At 40.1% G+C, this 13,096-nt stretch overlaps 1 protein-coding gene across 1 annotated transcript; it reads left to right on the top strand.

Moving 5' to 3' along the window:
- Positions 1-6,181: 6,181 nt before the first annotated feature.
- sumo2a (small ubiquitin like modifier 2a) lies at positions 6,182-11,961 on the top strand. Its single transcript, XM_080721004.1, has 4 exons — positions 6,182-6,204; positions 8,521-8,652; positions 9,394-9,465; positions 11,623-11,961. Exons 1-4 carry the CDS (start codon positions 6,184-6,186, stop codon positions 11,686-11,688), a joined length of 291 nt encoding a protein of 96 aa, XP_080577130.1. The 5' UTR covers positions 6,182-6,183; the 3' UTR covers positions 11,689-11,961.
- Positions 11,962-13,096: the final 1,135 nt, after the last annotated feature.

Raw genomic sequence — 13,096 nt, 5'->3', positions numbered from 1 at the left:
ACAGTAGGCTTTGTGTAGCCTGCAGCGGGTCGCTGTTTCGATCCCCGAGACCGTCCAGATTTGCTGCGTGTCACTCTCTCTCCCCGTTTCCTGTCAGTCTACTGTCCTGTCAATAAAGGCATAAAAGCCCAAAAACATATCTGGGGAAAAAACATGAACCCCATGGGACATGAGTTGGGCAACACTACTAAATCTTGACACTAGACACCATTAGGGTACTAAGAAACATGACGTGTGACCTTAGAAATGTTGTACAAAGAGAAATATAGATGTGATTTGAATATTTTCTGAAAATCTTTTGCAGTTTCTGCCATGAAGTAGTGTCAAAATGTGCTTGAATCTTAATAATAACCACGTTAATGAGTTCCTTGGTTGCAAATGATGTGGGAAAATGTGTTGATTTGTCTCTGTATGTTGTTTACTTCAAGAGTTATGGTATTTTCTATTATCTCCATCTTATGTTTTGTTTTGGGGATAGGTGTAAGAAAGGGTTAAAATGAACCCCAAGCCACATTGATTGACCACGGCAACAAGAAGCAATATTGTCTAGACACCATTAGGGTTAAAAAAAACAAGTGGTATAAAAAGAATACACCTTAATATTTATATGTACAAAGAGAAATATAGATGTTTTTGAAAATTTTCTGGTCGTTTTTCACTGTTTCTGTCCTGAAATAGGGTCAAGATGTCTTGAATGTTAAAAATGATGACGTAAATAAATTCCTTGTGTCAAAATCATATAGAAAAATGTTTAATTTGTCCCTGTAGGTTGTTTACTTCAAGAGTTAAGGGATTTTGTTAGTCCATTGTATGGTCCAGATTGGGGATAGATGTAAGAAAAGGTTAAAAATGAACCCCATGGGACATTAGTTGACCACGGCAACAAGAAGAAATCATAACTAGACACCATAAGGGTCCTAAAAACATGTGGTATAAAAAGAATACACGTTAATGTATTTGTACAAAGAGAAATATAGATGTGTTTTGAACATTTCTGGTCGTTTTTCGCTGTTTCTGTCCTGAAATAGGGTCAAGATGTGCTTTAATGTTAAAAATGATGCCGGAAATGAATTCCTTGTGTCAAAATCATATAGAAAAGTGTGTTCATTTGTCCCTGTAGGTTGTTTACATCAAGAGTGATGGCATTTTCTGTTATGTCCATTGTATGGTTCAGATTGGGGACAGTTGTGAGAAAAGGTTAAAAATGAACCCCATGGGACATTAGTTGACCACGGCAACAAGCAGAAATCATAACTAGACATCATAAGGGTCCTAAAAAACCTGTGGTATAAAAATAATACACCTTAATTTATCTGTACAAAGAGAAGTATAGACGTGTTTTGAACATTTTTGGGTTATTTTTCGCCGTTTCTGTCCTGAAATAGGGTCAAGATGTGCTTAAATGTAAAAAATAACCACTTTAATGAATTCCCTGGGTCAAAATCAAATAGAAAAGTGTGTTCATTTGTCCCTGTAGGTTGTTTACATCAAGAGTTATGGCATTTTCTGTTATGACCATTGTATGGTTCAGATTGGGAATAGTTGTGAGAAAAGGTTAAAAATGAACCCCATGGGACATTAGTTGACCACGGCAACAAGCAGAAATCATAACTAGACATCATAACGGTCCTAAAAAAACAGGTTTCGAAAACATGTCATTGGGGTGCTGGTAGACCCCTCTCTCCTGCCCTACTAATAGCTTTGCTGGTTCTAAATTGGTTCATTAAGAATGAGTTACTTCCCAGTTCCAACCAACATTTGCTGACTGCAGAATGTTTCAGCTTAACTTGAGGTCATATAACCAAGCTTACTGTTTTAGTATTCTACTTTTTTTTGTTGTCTTACATTTTTGCATTGACAAGTGAGATTAGTAATCTTGTGTGAGTTATTTATATTTTATGTTGAGATTTTGTTTATTTCTGGATTTAATTATGACACTAATGTATCAGGACAAGTGGGTGACCACTGTCTTTATTTATTTATTTACTGTGAGTGATTGTCATGAATGTATTATTTTATTGAGGCGTAGGGAAGGTCTCGGCCAGGTCTGTTCACTGTACAGCAGAGTTCTTCAACAGGGGGTCCGGGACCCCGAGGGGGTCCTCAGAGTTACTACAGGGGGTTCTCCAAATCTTTGTGTGATAGAAACAATTTTTCCTCCTTTTTATATTAACCACTTGAACCCCTATAGCATCCATATTCGGGGGAACTTTAGACAAAAATAGATCTACAAGCTCACAACGCCTCGCACTGTGAGCTTGTAGATCGGCTATTTTCGGCAAAGAGCTTTGGTGTAGAGGGGAAAAAGAGCAGTCTACGTACAGAGTGAAAGGTCAAGATTATTAAGTATTGACGGTTCAAGTGGTTAAATATCTGAAAAACACAAATTGACATGAATCCAAAATACACTGATGGCTGTGGTGTCAAAAGATGAAACTATATGGAATTATGAACGGGTTGGGGGTCCCTGCTCTGTCTCTCTCTCAACCTTAGGAGTCCTTGGTCTGAAAACGTTGAGGAGCCCTGCTGTACAATATTAAAGTTGACCATGACCAACCTTCAGGTGGGTCTTTTCAGAGCATTGACCAACTCAACACCATATGAAAATGTCCTTTTTCTTCTAATTGAGGCATCATCTTACCTCTTGGCAAGAAGATGCAGGAAGCAAGCAAGTTTATGTTAGCAGTAGCCGATCCCTAGTCCTGCTACAACTTGTAATATAAACCAGGGCTAATGTGACAGAAGTCAAGCTTACCTAGAATGACAACTACAATTTTGGGAGTTTTCTGTACAAAGCAGTTGTTACTTTGAATAAGCCATGAAGTATTGAATAACAATCAAAACATGGTGGTTTTTCCAATGCAGTAAGCCCATGGTTACCCAAAACTGTGACACCATATTTTGATTATTATATTGTGATAACATTGATTTGTCATATTGTCAAATGGAATATGTATAATGCATATTGAGATACATATTTTTGGAAAAACTGCATGAAGAATTAAAAAGAAGAAAGTTTTGCAAATTGTAACTTTTTATTTTCTCAGTGTTGACTGAAGTGGATACAGCTGTACCTGACTTAACCCTGTACACTGATTGGAAGAATCATGTAGTTGTCTATAAGTTAACCAAACAGGCTGTTTCACTTAAACCTTTTGGCCGTGTCATATGCCAAAATGTTCACCAAAAGCAATTACAAATCTACAAGCTCCACACCATTGTACACTCTAATGTATAAAATAGTCCTTAACTGATCAAACAAAACAAACAACATGCATCACAATTAAGCAGAATGAGTGTGTATTGTATGAAAGGAAGTTAAAGAGTGGAGCAGCAGTGGGATTAGGATATAAGGACCTTCCTTATATCCACATAGGCTACAATTCTAAAAGAGTGGTTGATGAGAGGACATGGGGAGGAAGTACTAAGAAAAGATGAAGTTGTATTAAATGACCATGCTACAAATTGGACACAATAACTTGAATGGGACTCCACTCCACATTGTCAGGTACCAGGCACAAACCATGCAACATGTTCTTATTAATTGCAGGAAACTGCTGTATATTTACCAGTAAGGAATGGAAGGAACAGACTGGATTGCGGTGGAATTGGCTAGAATTTCTGGTCAGTTCTTAAGAGAAACAGCACTGATAGGCCAGTGGTTCTCTAGGGGTCGTTGAGGGGGTCCCAAGCGGTCCCCAGCTAAATTGTTCCTACGTTTTTTTTTAAGAATCAAATGTTGGACCCTTAAAAGTCTAACTCTGAATCTGGTTCCATTTGTATTCTCCTGGGGTCCTTGAAATGAATAAAGTTAGAGAAGTGAAAGAACCACCTACTACAGCAGTGGTTCTCAACCTTTTCAGGCCGTGACCCCCAAAATAATCATATTTTAACTGGGGGGGACCCCCAACCCTGACAAACACTAAAGCCCTTTGCACACAGGACAGTTGCGTTTTTTTCGTTTGCGGCATGAATAAAACGCATTGGATTTGGTGTGCAAGGCTGTGCGGAATCGGCGCTGCGGATCCAAAAAGGAGTCATAAAAGGAGTGATGAGTTTTTTTACCGCATGCGACAAGACGCACGAATCGAACTCGATCGAGAAAAAAACGCACGGCTAATTCGGAGCCGGTGTGCATGAGGTCATAGAGAATCAGGGCTTAAGCGTTGAGGCATTACATTTTGTATAACATGGTTCTATTGTGAATATAGCAGATCTACATGCTCACAACGCCTCGTTGTGATCATGATGTAGATCGGCTATTTTCACAACTTCTGCCTTTGACAATTTGGCCAATGTTTAATTTGTCATTTTAGAGGTATTAAAGGTACTAGAAGCTCGGCCGCCCGGAGCGTCTAGTCGGCGACCTGGCCAACTCGGGAACAATGTAAATAGGGAATGAATGCCCCGCCCTTTAATGCAAACCCCATTATACCTGTTGTCATAGGATCCGTTTTGACCATCTGTTTGCGTGTGTCCATTTATGCCCATATATGGAGAGATATGTCTGTCTACGTCCATTTTCTGCCCATATATGGAGATCTCTGTAGGACCTGGTTTGACCATCTGTTTGCCTGTGCCCATTTATGCCCATATATGGAGTTTGCGACCTGGCCAACTCGGGAACTATGTAAATAGGGAATGAATGCCCCACCCTTTAATGCAAACCCCATTATTATGGAGATCTCTGTATCTGTCTGTGTCCCTTTTATGCCCATATACTCTATCTGTGTCCATCTTTTATGCCCATATATGGAGATCTCTGTATCTGCCCATATGCCCATATATGGAGATCTCAGTCTGTCCCTTTTATGCCCAAATATCTGCGTCCATTTTATGCCCATATGCCCATATATGGAGATCTCTGTATCTGCCCATATGCCCATTCTCTGTATCAGTCTGTGTCCCTTTTATGCCCATATACGGAGATATCTGTCATGGAGATCTCAGTCTGTGTCCCTTTTATGCCCATATATCTGTCTGTGTCCCTTTTATGCCCATATACGGATGCAAACCCCATTATATGGAGATCTCTGTATCTGTCTGTGTCCCTTTTATGCCCATATACTCTATCTGTGTCCATCTTTTATGCCCATATGCCCATATATGGAGATCTCTGTATCTGCCCATATGCCCATATATGGAGATCTCAGTCTGTGTCCCTTTTATGCCCATATATCTGCGTCCATTTTATGCCCATATGCCCATATATGGAGATCTCTGTATCTGCCCATATGCCCATTCTCTGTATCAGTCTGTGTCCCTTTTATGCCCATATACGGAGATATCTGTCATGGAGATCTCAGTCTGTGTCCCTTTTATGCCCATATATCTGTCTGTGTCCCTTTTATGCCCATATACGGAGATATATCTGTCTTTGTCCCTTTTATGCCCATATACGGAGATATCTGTCGGGTCGAGGCAAGGCCCCTGTATTGCCCATATATGGAGATCTCTGTATCTGCCCATATGCCCATATATGGAGATCTCAGTCTGTCGGGTCGAGGCTAGGCCCCTGTATCTGCCTGCAGTGATGTCACAATGACTCAGCGCTTGCGCCCGGCACTGCAGTGATGTCACAATGAGTCAGCGCTTGCGCCGATTTTGCGCCGATTTCCGCATAAGGAGATTCCGAACGTTTCGCGCCGCTTAGGGAAAACCGCGCGTCGGGTCGGGTCGAGGCCCGGCACTGCACTCCGTGCCGCGGCGGGGAACGCGCGTGCCGAATCTGAAGCCGGTGGGACGAACGGTTCTCGAGATACGCGGATTACAAACACACACGCAGAGACTTCTCGCATTTATAGATAGATTAAAAAGTCCTTAAATTGTCACTTTAGAAATGTGCATCTACTGTACCCTCTATACACTTAAACGTAATGTTGGTTTGTTTACTGTTGAGGGAGAAAACAATGTTTCACATTAGGTTAATCATCTGGGGACCCCCCAAAATAATTTGGGGACCTCCAGGTTGAGAACCACTGTACTACACTACAGTATGAGCTGTGATGATAGGCTGTCTTACTGATCTGACAGAACGGGACACGGGTGTGTGGTGTAAACTCCAGAAGATGGCAGTAATGCAACACGGGATGGGTTCCCAGTCAGTTGTTGTCCCAGCACGACACACAGCGGCGGACAGAAGTACTGCAGTCAGACTATTGGACAGGACAGGCGCAGGCAGTCATGGCAGACGAAAAACCCAAGGTGATGTGCTCTCTATCCATCCTTAGTTTAGTCAATTAAAAAAAGCAAAAAAGAGCCTCAAATCACGCCGATAAAGATTGTTAATGTGTCTCTACTGAGCATTATATCATTTTTCATTTATCACTCACGTACAAAGTACTTTGACAGCACCCATCAGAAATGACGGTAGCTAGCAAGTAAAGTTAGCTTACGAAGCTAACATACGGTAGCTTAGCAGGGCAACCGTGGACATTAAAACGGCTTTTTATTAATTATTGTTGTTTATTGTTATGTTTTAATCAGCCATAGCATCATCAACGCGTTTAGTTGCAGGTACAGTCCGATGATGTTTTGTAAAAGCTTCAAATAGCCTAGGATGAATACACCGGTATTTAACGTTGAAAGGCCACAATGGTTTTCCAAGCAGTAGAATGGAGCCACGTACAGTAGCCTATATTGTTAGCCCTGAATACATGACGGCCATATGCATATACCATGTATTCAGGGCTATTAAAGTATAATGTAACGCAACCTTACTATATCTAAACACCAATTGCACATGGCTTGGCTTTAATCGACCTCTTTTGGTGTCTGAGAGTCTTGACACAGCTTAGTGCTTCTCAAACTTATCAAGGATCCCAATAACTTTGAGAGTGTACAAATGTACATATTTGGCCCAGGTCCATTTGTGCACTGCCAGACCCACTGTTTGGGAGACATTGGTTTAGGGACCCTCTGGGTTGGACCCTTACAGGTTTATGACCCATTTGTGGGTCACAGACATATTTTTATGGGTCCTTTAAAGTTGTGTTTCCTACCAGTATATTTATGTCCTACATGTATTATTTCAAAACATTTCCAAAAGATTTTTTCATGAAGAAAAATCTGAGACATTACATAAATTAGAAAGAAAAAGTGAAAATAGCTGCCATATACCCCCATTAGCCGCAAATTGCAACACTAGATTTTTTTATACTCGGATGAATCTAGGGTTGCAATACCTCCCATAGGGATCCAATGCATGAAAACAGTTTTTTGCTATCTGATTCTATTAAACGACTTAAAACTCACCAATATTGTGGCTCTATGGAAAGCTTGGAATTTACTCTTGCTATCTGCAAAGTGTTTGTTTCTGAAAATTCCACCGTGGAATTGTTGTGATTTATTTTCTGTCAATAAAATCCGAGCAGCCATGTTTTTTTTCTAAGTCTTGAACTTAGGAAGCGCTCGTCTTCTATAACACCACGTCCCGCTGCCTCCTGCATTAGGCTATGTGACAGAACCAGCTGGTACACAGGACTGCTGAGTGACTTCCCACGAGCGCCTCCAAACTCCAGCACTTAGAAAAAATAATCACCCGAACTGAATTTCTTGACAGAAAATAAAATCATAACAATTCCACGGTGGATTTTTCAGAAACAAACACTTTGCAGATAGCAAGAGTAAATTCCAAGCTTTCCATAGAGCCACAATATTGGTGAGTTTTAAGTCGTTTAATACAATCAGATAGCAAAAAACTGTTTTCATGCACTGGATCCCTATGGGAGGTATTGCAACCCTAGATTCATCCGAGTATAAAAAATCTAGTGTTGCAATTTGCGGCTATACCCCCATGAACCTGAACCAAATGTGTGAACATGTAAACATCGTAGTCAATCTGAGCTGTATTTGTGTCTTTGTGGTTTTTGTCTTTTTATTTTTTTTAAACAATGAAAAGAAAATAGCCGATCTACAAGCTCACAACATGACACGTGAGCTTGTAGATCTGCTGTTTTATTAGTTTACATCCCAGGCAAAAGTCTTAATTTCTCTTTTGGGTCATGACGAGCTAAGAACTTTGGGAACCAGTCTGCCCTAGACCTAGCCTCGCGTAGCCAGGCTTACTCATCTCCGAAGAGAAAAGCCTGGTGACAATAGAAGGCAGAAAGCGTTCAACTTCCGCCGTAGGAATTTCACCGGAAGCTGTATTTTTTTCACGGTGCGGTGTTCCTGCAAACGTATTCCCTGCACGAAATTAACTCTGGTCTACGTCTCCTGCTCCGTCGGTTGCGCTCGCAATAAACAATATACAAACAAAAACATTGATTCAAGCAATGTTACACCTATTAAGAGTGAGTTAAGAGCTACAATCTATTTTAGTTTTTTCGCTGGGGAATGTAAACAGACCCGCACCGCATGACGTAACGTCCGTTAAACGCAGACTTCCGCTAGAAATCTTGGAACACACCGGAAGGCATATTGTCTACAGGGTGCCCTAGACCATACTGCGGAAAACCACTGCACTGGCGCATCCTATTATGAATGGCGTTCTTACTTTGTTTCTGTATCTTTATTCAGGAGGGCGTGAAGACGGAGAACAACGAGCACATCAACCTGAAGGTGGCCGGTCAGGACGGCTCTGTGGTGCAGTTCAAGATCAAAAGGCACACACCTCTCAGCAAACTGATGAAGGCTTATTGTGAACGACAGGTATGACAACCCTGCGTTACTTCTAAGCATGTGTTCATTGTATTAACCCATCCAACACAATAACAAACGTGTGGTTAGGGATGGGACGATATGAAAATGTCATATCACGATTATTGTGGCAAAAGAAATCACGATTTACGATATCGCGATAATCAAAATCCATTATTCTGGGGCCGAACATTTGCCAAAAAATAGCAGATCTACAAGCTCACAATGCGTCGAGCTTGTAGATAGGCTATTTTTTGGCAAAGACATTTGATAGAGAATGAAAAAAAGACTATCAAGTACGTATATTATAAGGGTTTAAGTGGTACCGGATATGCAGTTCAGCAAATAAAAGGTGAATTGATCCCAGTGCATGACGGAGGACGATATCACGATACATTAAATCTCCGCAATACGATTATCGTGAGTGTTTTTTAACACGATAAACGATAATATCACGTATCGTCCCATCATTACGTGTGGTGCTTTCCTTGTTTGTTTATTTTTGCTTTTATTGCAGCCGTAAGTAACAAGTTGACTATGCACCGCTCACAATGCATTTACAGCTGGGATATACTGCCAGTGTAATAATAGTATTCCCTTCCATGTATATGGTCAATTCTTACCAATATGTTTCCTCAGGGATTATTAGCTTTTAAGCATTAATTTATTTCCTCAAATACCTTCCATGCAAAGAGGACTTAGTCATATATGAAATCTAATTCTAACTTTGACATGATTGTTCTGTGTGCCTAGGGGCTGTCAATGAGGCAAATACGTTTTCGCTTTGACGGGCAGCCTATTAATGAAACGGACACCCCCTCACAGGTAAGATTACAGCACATAGGTCCTTTTCCTTTTAGTCAGTTACATTGATTAAGTGGTTATGGTGATTGTTGACTAATTCTAAATACAGACTACTGCAAGATTTTCAAAATTCCAATGCGGGTACACCACTCGTTGTCTTGCAATCGGTTTGTCAAGCACAGTTGATGGTGCACTAATGACAAGTCCGTCCGTCCCGTACCTCCCCCCAAATGTTAGAAATCACAAAACTACAAATACGAAGAAAATACACAAATAACAGTAATTGCACAGTGTGCTTAAAAACAATAGGACAGACCATAGGTACAGAATTATAGTTCCAGGCCAAAGTTTATAAATGGGTCCCAGCTTTTGTGGAATCTCCCTGTGGGGCCATCTACTCTGTTGTCTGTTGTCACACAAAAATCTATGGGATTGGTTAAACATTTGGAAGCTTCTGAAACATTTTGTTGAACAAGTATAATCACTTGCGACGCAATGTGTCGACCTGCAACAGGGTAATTCAGACTGCCACAAGTGTGCTCTGCAATGTAGACTGTAGCCTTTATATTGCTACAGCTGCATGTTTGGTCTAAATGCAGACACAAAGCGTGTGACTGAGTGTGCTCATAACGGTCATTAGGAATGCATTATGTTTAAGAAAATTAACTGCTGTTTTGCAACAAACAACGCAGCAGAGAAAATCCAAGCTTTACTGTTTAGGCTTAATAGGTTGTGATTGTCGCAGTGGCAAAAATTCCATGCATGTAAAGTAACTTCAGTTGATCAACTTGGTATTCATTCAGCAGTAGTCCACTGCCACAGTAAGTTGATTACTATCACTGCTATAGAAAATGTGAAATGAATTTAAATACAAACCTGGATTATCTGGCTAACCGTGTTATAGTATTCCACTCTTCTGTAAGCTCTGAAATATTAACAGACTGTATGAGCCATTCTAGTGTGAAACTGCTTGTTAAAAAAGGTTACTGTATGTCTGTGCCAACTGAATTTAAATTTCTTGTGGCCGCAACATGCACCTACCTCATGTTCATGTACCGACATAGCTCAGCCGTCTAATAGTCTCTGTGCATAATGGTCCCAGTTTTCAGAAGGTGGAATACTTGTTTTCTGTTCTAGTTTATTTTCCTATAGCTTTGTTAGAGCAGCAGCAGGTTTGAAATGGAAAAATACATGACACTTCGCATGTGTTTCCAGTTAAAAGCAATCAAACAAAGCATGGGGAAATGAACTGGAACCGGAAACGAGTATGCCACCTTCTGAAAACTGGTAGCAGAGTTATTCCCCTCTATTTCTGAATTGACTGCTTTGAATATTTCCAATGTCATTTGATTGAGTCTGATGATTTGTTTTGGACAAATTGAAGTTGTCCTTTGTTCTTAGATTTGTAGACAAAATGGGCTTGACAATGACATCTTAAAAAGGGAAGTTAATTATATGTTTGTGCCATGATGCTTTTCCAGTTTACAGTTTACAGTTTAGGCATTTAGCAGACGCTTTTAATCCAAAGCGACTTACAATAAGCAAATAAACATCACAATAATAAACAAGATTAAGTGTCAGTACATCAGCAGCAATATAACAAATGTGAATGAATATATATCTAGAAAAAAAAAAACGATATAATCCGTAAAAAAAAAAGGTTTCTAAAAACCTAAAAACAAATGCTAACTTCCCACCAAAGCCACGGAAGACTAATTGTAGCAATGCCTCATGCAGAATCTGTTCACGATGTAATTGTTTCTGCCGTTGACATACATTCCTGTTTGGCTTGTAGGCTTTGAAGTTGCACATGGCAGATATGACACATAACCTAAATTACAACTTTATACTTGAAAAGAACATTGATAGTGGACATTTCCACAATTTTTGAAAATGTTTGAATATGAATGAATTTTTCAACATGTAAACGATTATGACGATTATGACAAAATAATTGCAATTATGTCAAATAATTGCGATTAAACGATTATGTAATAATTGTGACAGGCCTAACATCATCTAACTTATAATAAGAGTAGGAAGATCTTTGGAAAAAGAAATGGTTGCGAATTCTTTCTTAGTCTCTCCAATATTGTACATCATACTGTCTCACTGTCAATTAAACACTATGGGATTTAGATTCTAAGTGACTTTCTTTGTACTTTTTTTCCCCGACAGCTTGAAATGGAGGATGAAGATACGATCGATGTGTTCCAACAACAAACGGGAGGGTTTTTTATTTAAAGACTATGTTGTGATCAACACCCCTACCTCCCTTCTCACCCTTGAACCTTTCAGTTATTCTCCAGCTTTTAAACTGTCATGACCAGTGTTGATGCCATCCAGTGGAATTGTTCACATGCTCAGCAGCACGGTTGTTGTAGATACATTTATCATCCCGTCATTTGTACGTAAACTTTTGTTAGAAGAACTGTGGAGCGTGCACATGTGAGCTGCACATTTTGTAAGGTGCGGAACATTTCCCAGATCCGTATTGTCTTTAGTTACCTTTTTATACTTCAGTCATTGAGGGTTCTTTTTTCCTTCCTTTTTTTTGTGTCAGCTAAGCCTGCCTGAGTTTTAATTCACTGGCATCTGTTATTATGGATATGCGTTATTGGAATAAATTGAATCTTTTATATTAATATCTATCTGTGTTTTAATTTTTAAGTAAAATGTCAGGACATGGCAAATGTAAACAATTAAGCCATATCATGTACATTGTTGTAAAATGTATTTGTGCAAATAGCGGATCTAAAGGCTCACAGCACATCACGTCATGACAAATGGGCTTGTGAATGAAATGCCCAAAATATGGACACTGGGTTAAAAGTGCTTAGAAATCCTATAAAAGTTGCAGAAGTCATGTATGAAATGATGACTCATGCCTTGCTCTGCTGATGATCATAGAGACCCCTCTCACTGCTCCATTCTCCCACGCTTAGGGCCGATACGTACTCCACTTTTAGAGCCAAATGTATTTCTGTTTGGGGAGTCACAAAATCTCGGCAGCCGAACAGCCAAATTAATGACGGTACACGTCCCCCCGAACCTCTGAATGAGATCATATTGTAGTTTGTACAGAGCCGAACCGAAATAAATTTGTCTCTAAAAGTGGAGTATGCATCGGCCGCGACGTAAATATGCACATCTTTCCACCTGAGATACGGTAGGCTATGTATGTCACAGAGAAATATCCGCTTCCATCAGAACGGACTGAAAATGATGTTTAACCACTTGAACCCCAGCATCCGTATTCTGGGGGGAAGGTTCTCTTCACCAAAAATAGCCGATCTACAAGCTCACAACGCGCCGCGCCAGCCAAAGCCAATCTACAAGCTCACAATGCGTTGTGAGTTTGTAGCTATTTTTAGTGAAGGGGGGGGGGGGGGGGGGGGAACAAAAGTACAGTGCAAATGGGGTCTATTTTACAAAGCATAGTGAAGTGACGAAGATGAACTCCAAATGTTATCTTATCAGATTATTCTGAGGCACCCCTCGACTGGCATCATGGCACCCACTTTGGGAAACCCTGCCTTAGAGTGACCATTATTTTCAAAAACCCAAACCAGGATCGTTAATCACTAAAATCCCCTTAAAAAAATAGTGAAAACAAAAGAATATCTTTGCTTGTGGATCTATTTCCGCTACT

Source organism: Nannobrachium achirus (assembly GCF_963921795.1).
Source record: "Nannobrachium achirus genome assembly, chromosome: 3".
NCBI classification, from domain to species: domain Eukaryota; kingdom Metazoa; phylum Chordata; class Actinopteri; order Myctophiformes; family Myctophidae; genus Nannobrachium; species Nannobrachium achirus.
The sequence above is the reverse complement of the archived record's forward strand: the minus strand, read 5'-3'. Positions and strand labels throughout refer to the sequence as shown.

Excerpts from the sequence above, each read along its gene's own strand:
- sumo2a (XM_080721004.1), top strand. The coding sequence starts at position 6,184 with ATGGCAGACGAAAAACCCAAG. Across the intron at positions 6,205-8,520 it reads TGGCAGACGAAAAACCCAAG|GAGGGCGTGAAGACGGAGAA; the intron begins GTGATGTGCTCT and ends ATCTTTATTCAG. Across the intron at positions 9,466-11,622 it reads AAACGGACACCCCCTCACAG|CTTGAAATGGAGGATGAAGA; the intron begins GTAAGATTACAG and ends TTTCCCCGACAG.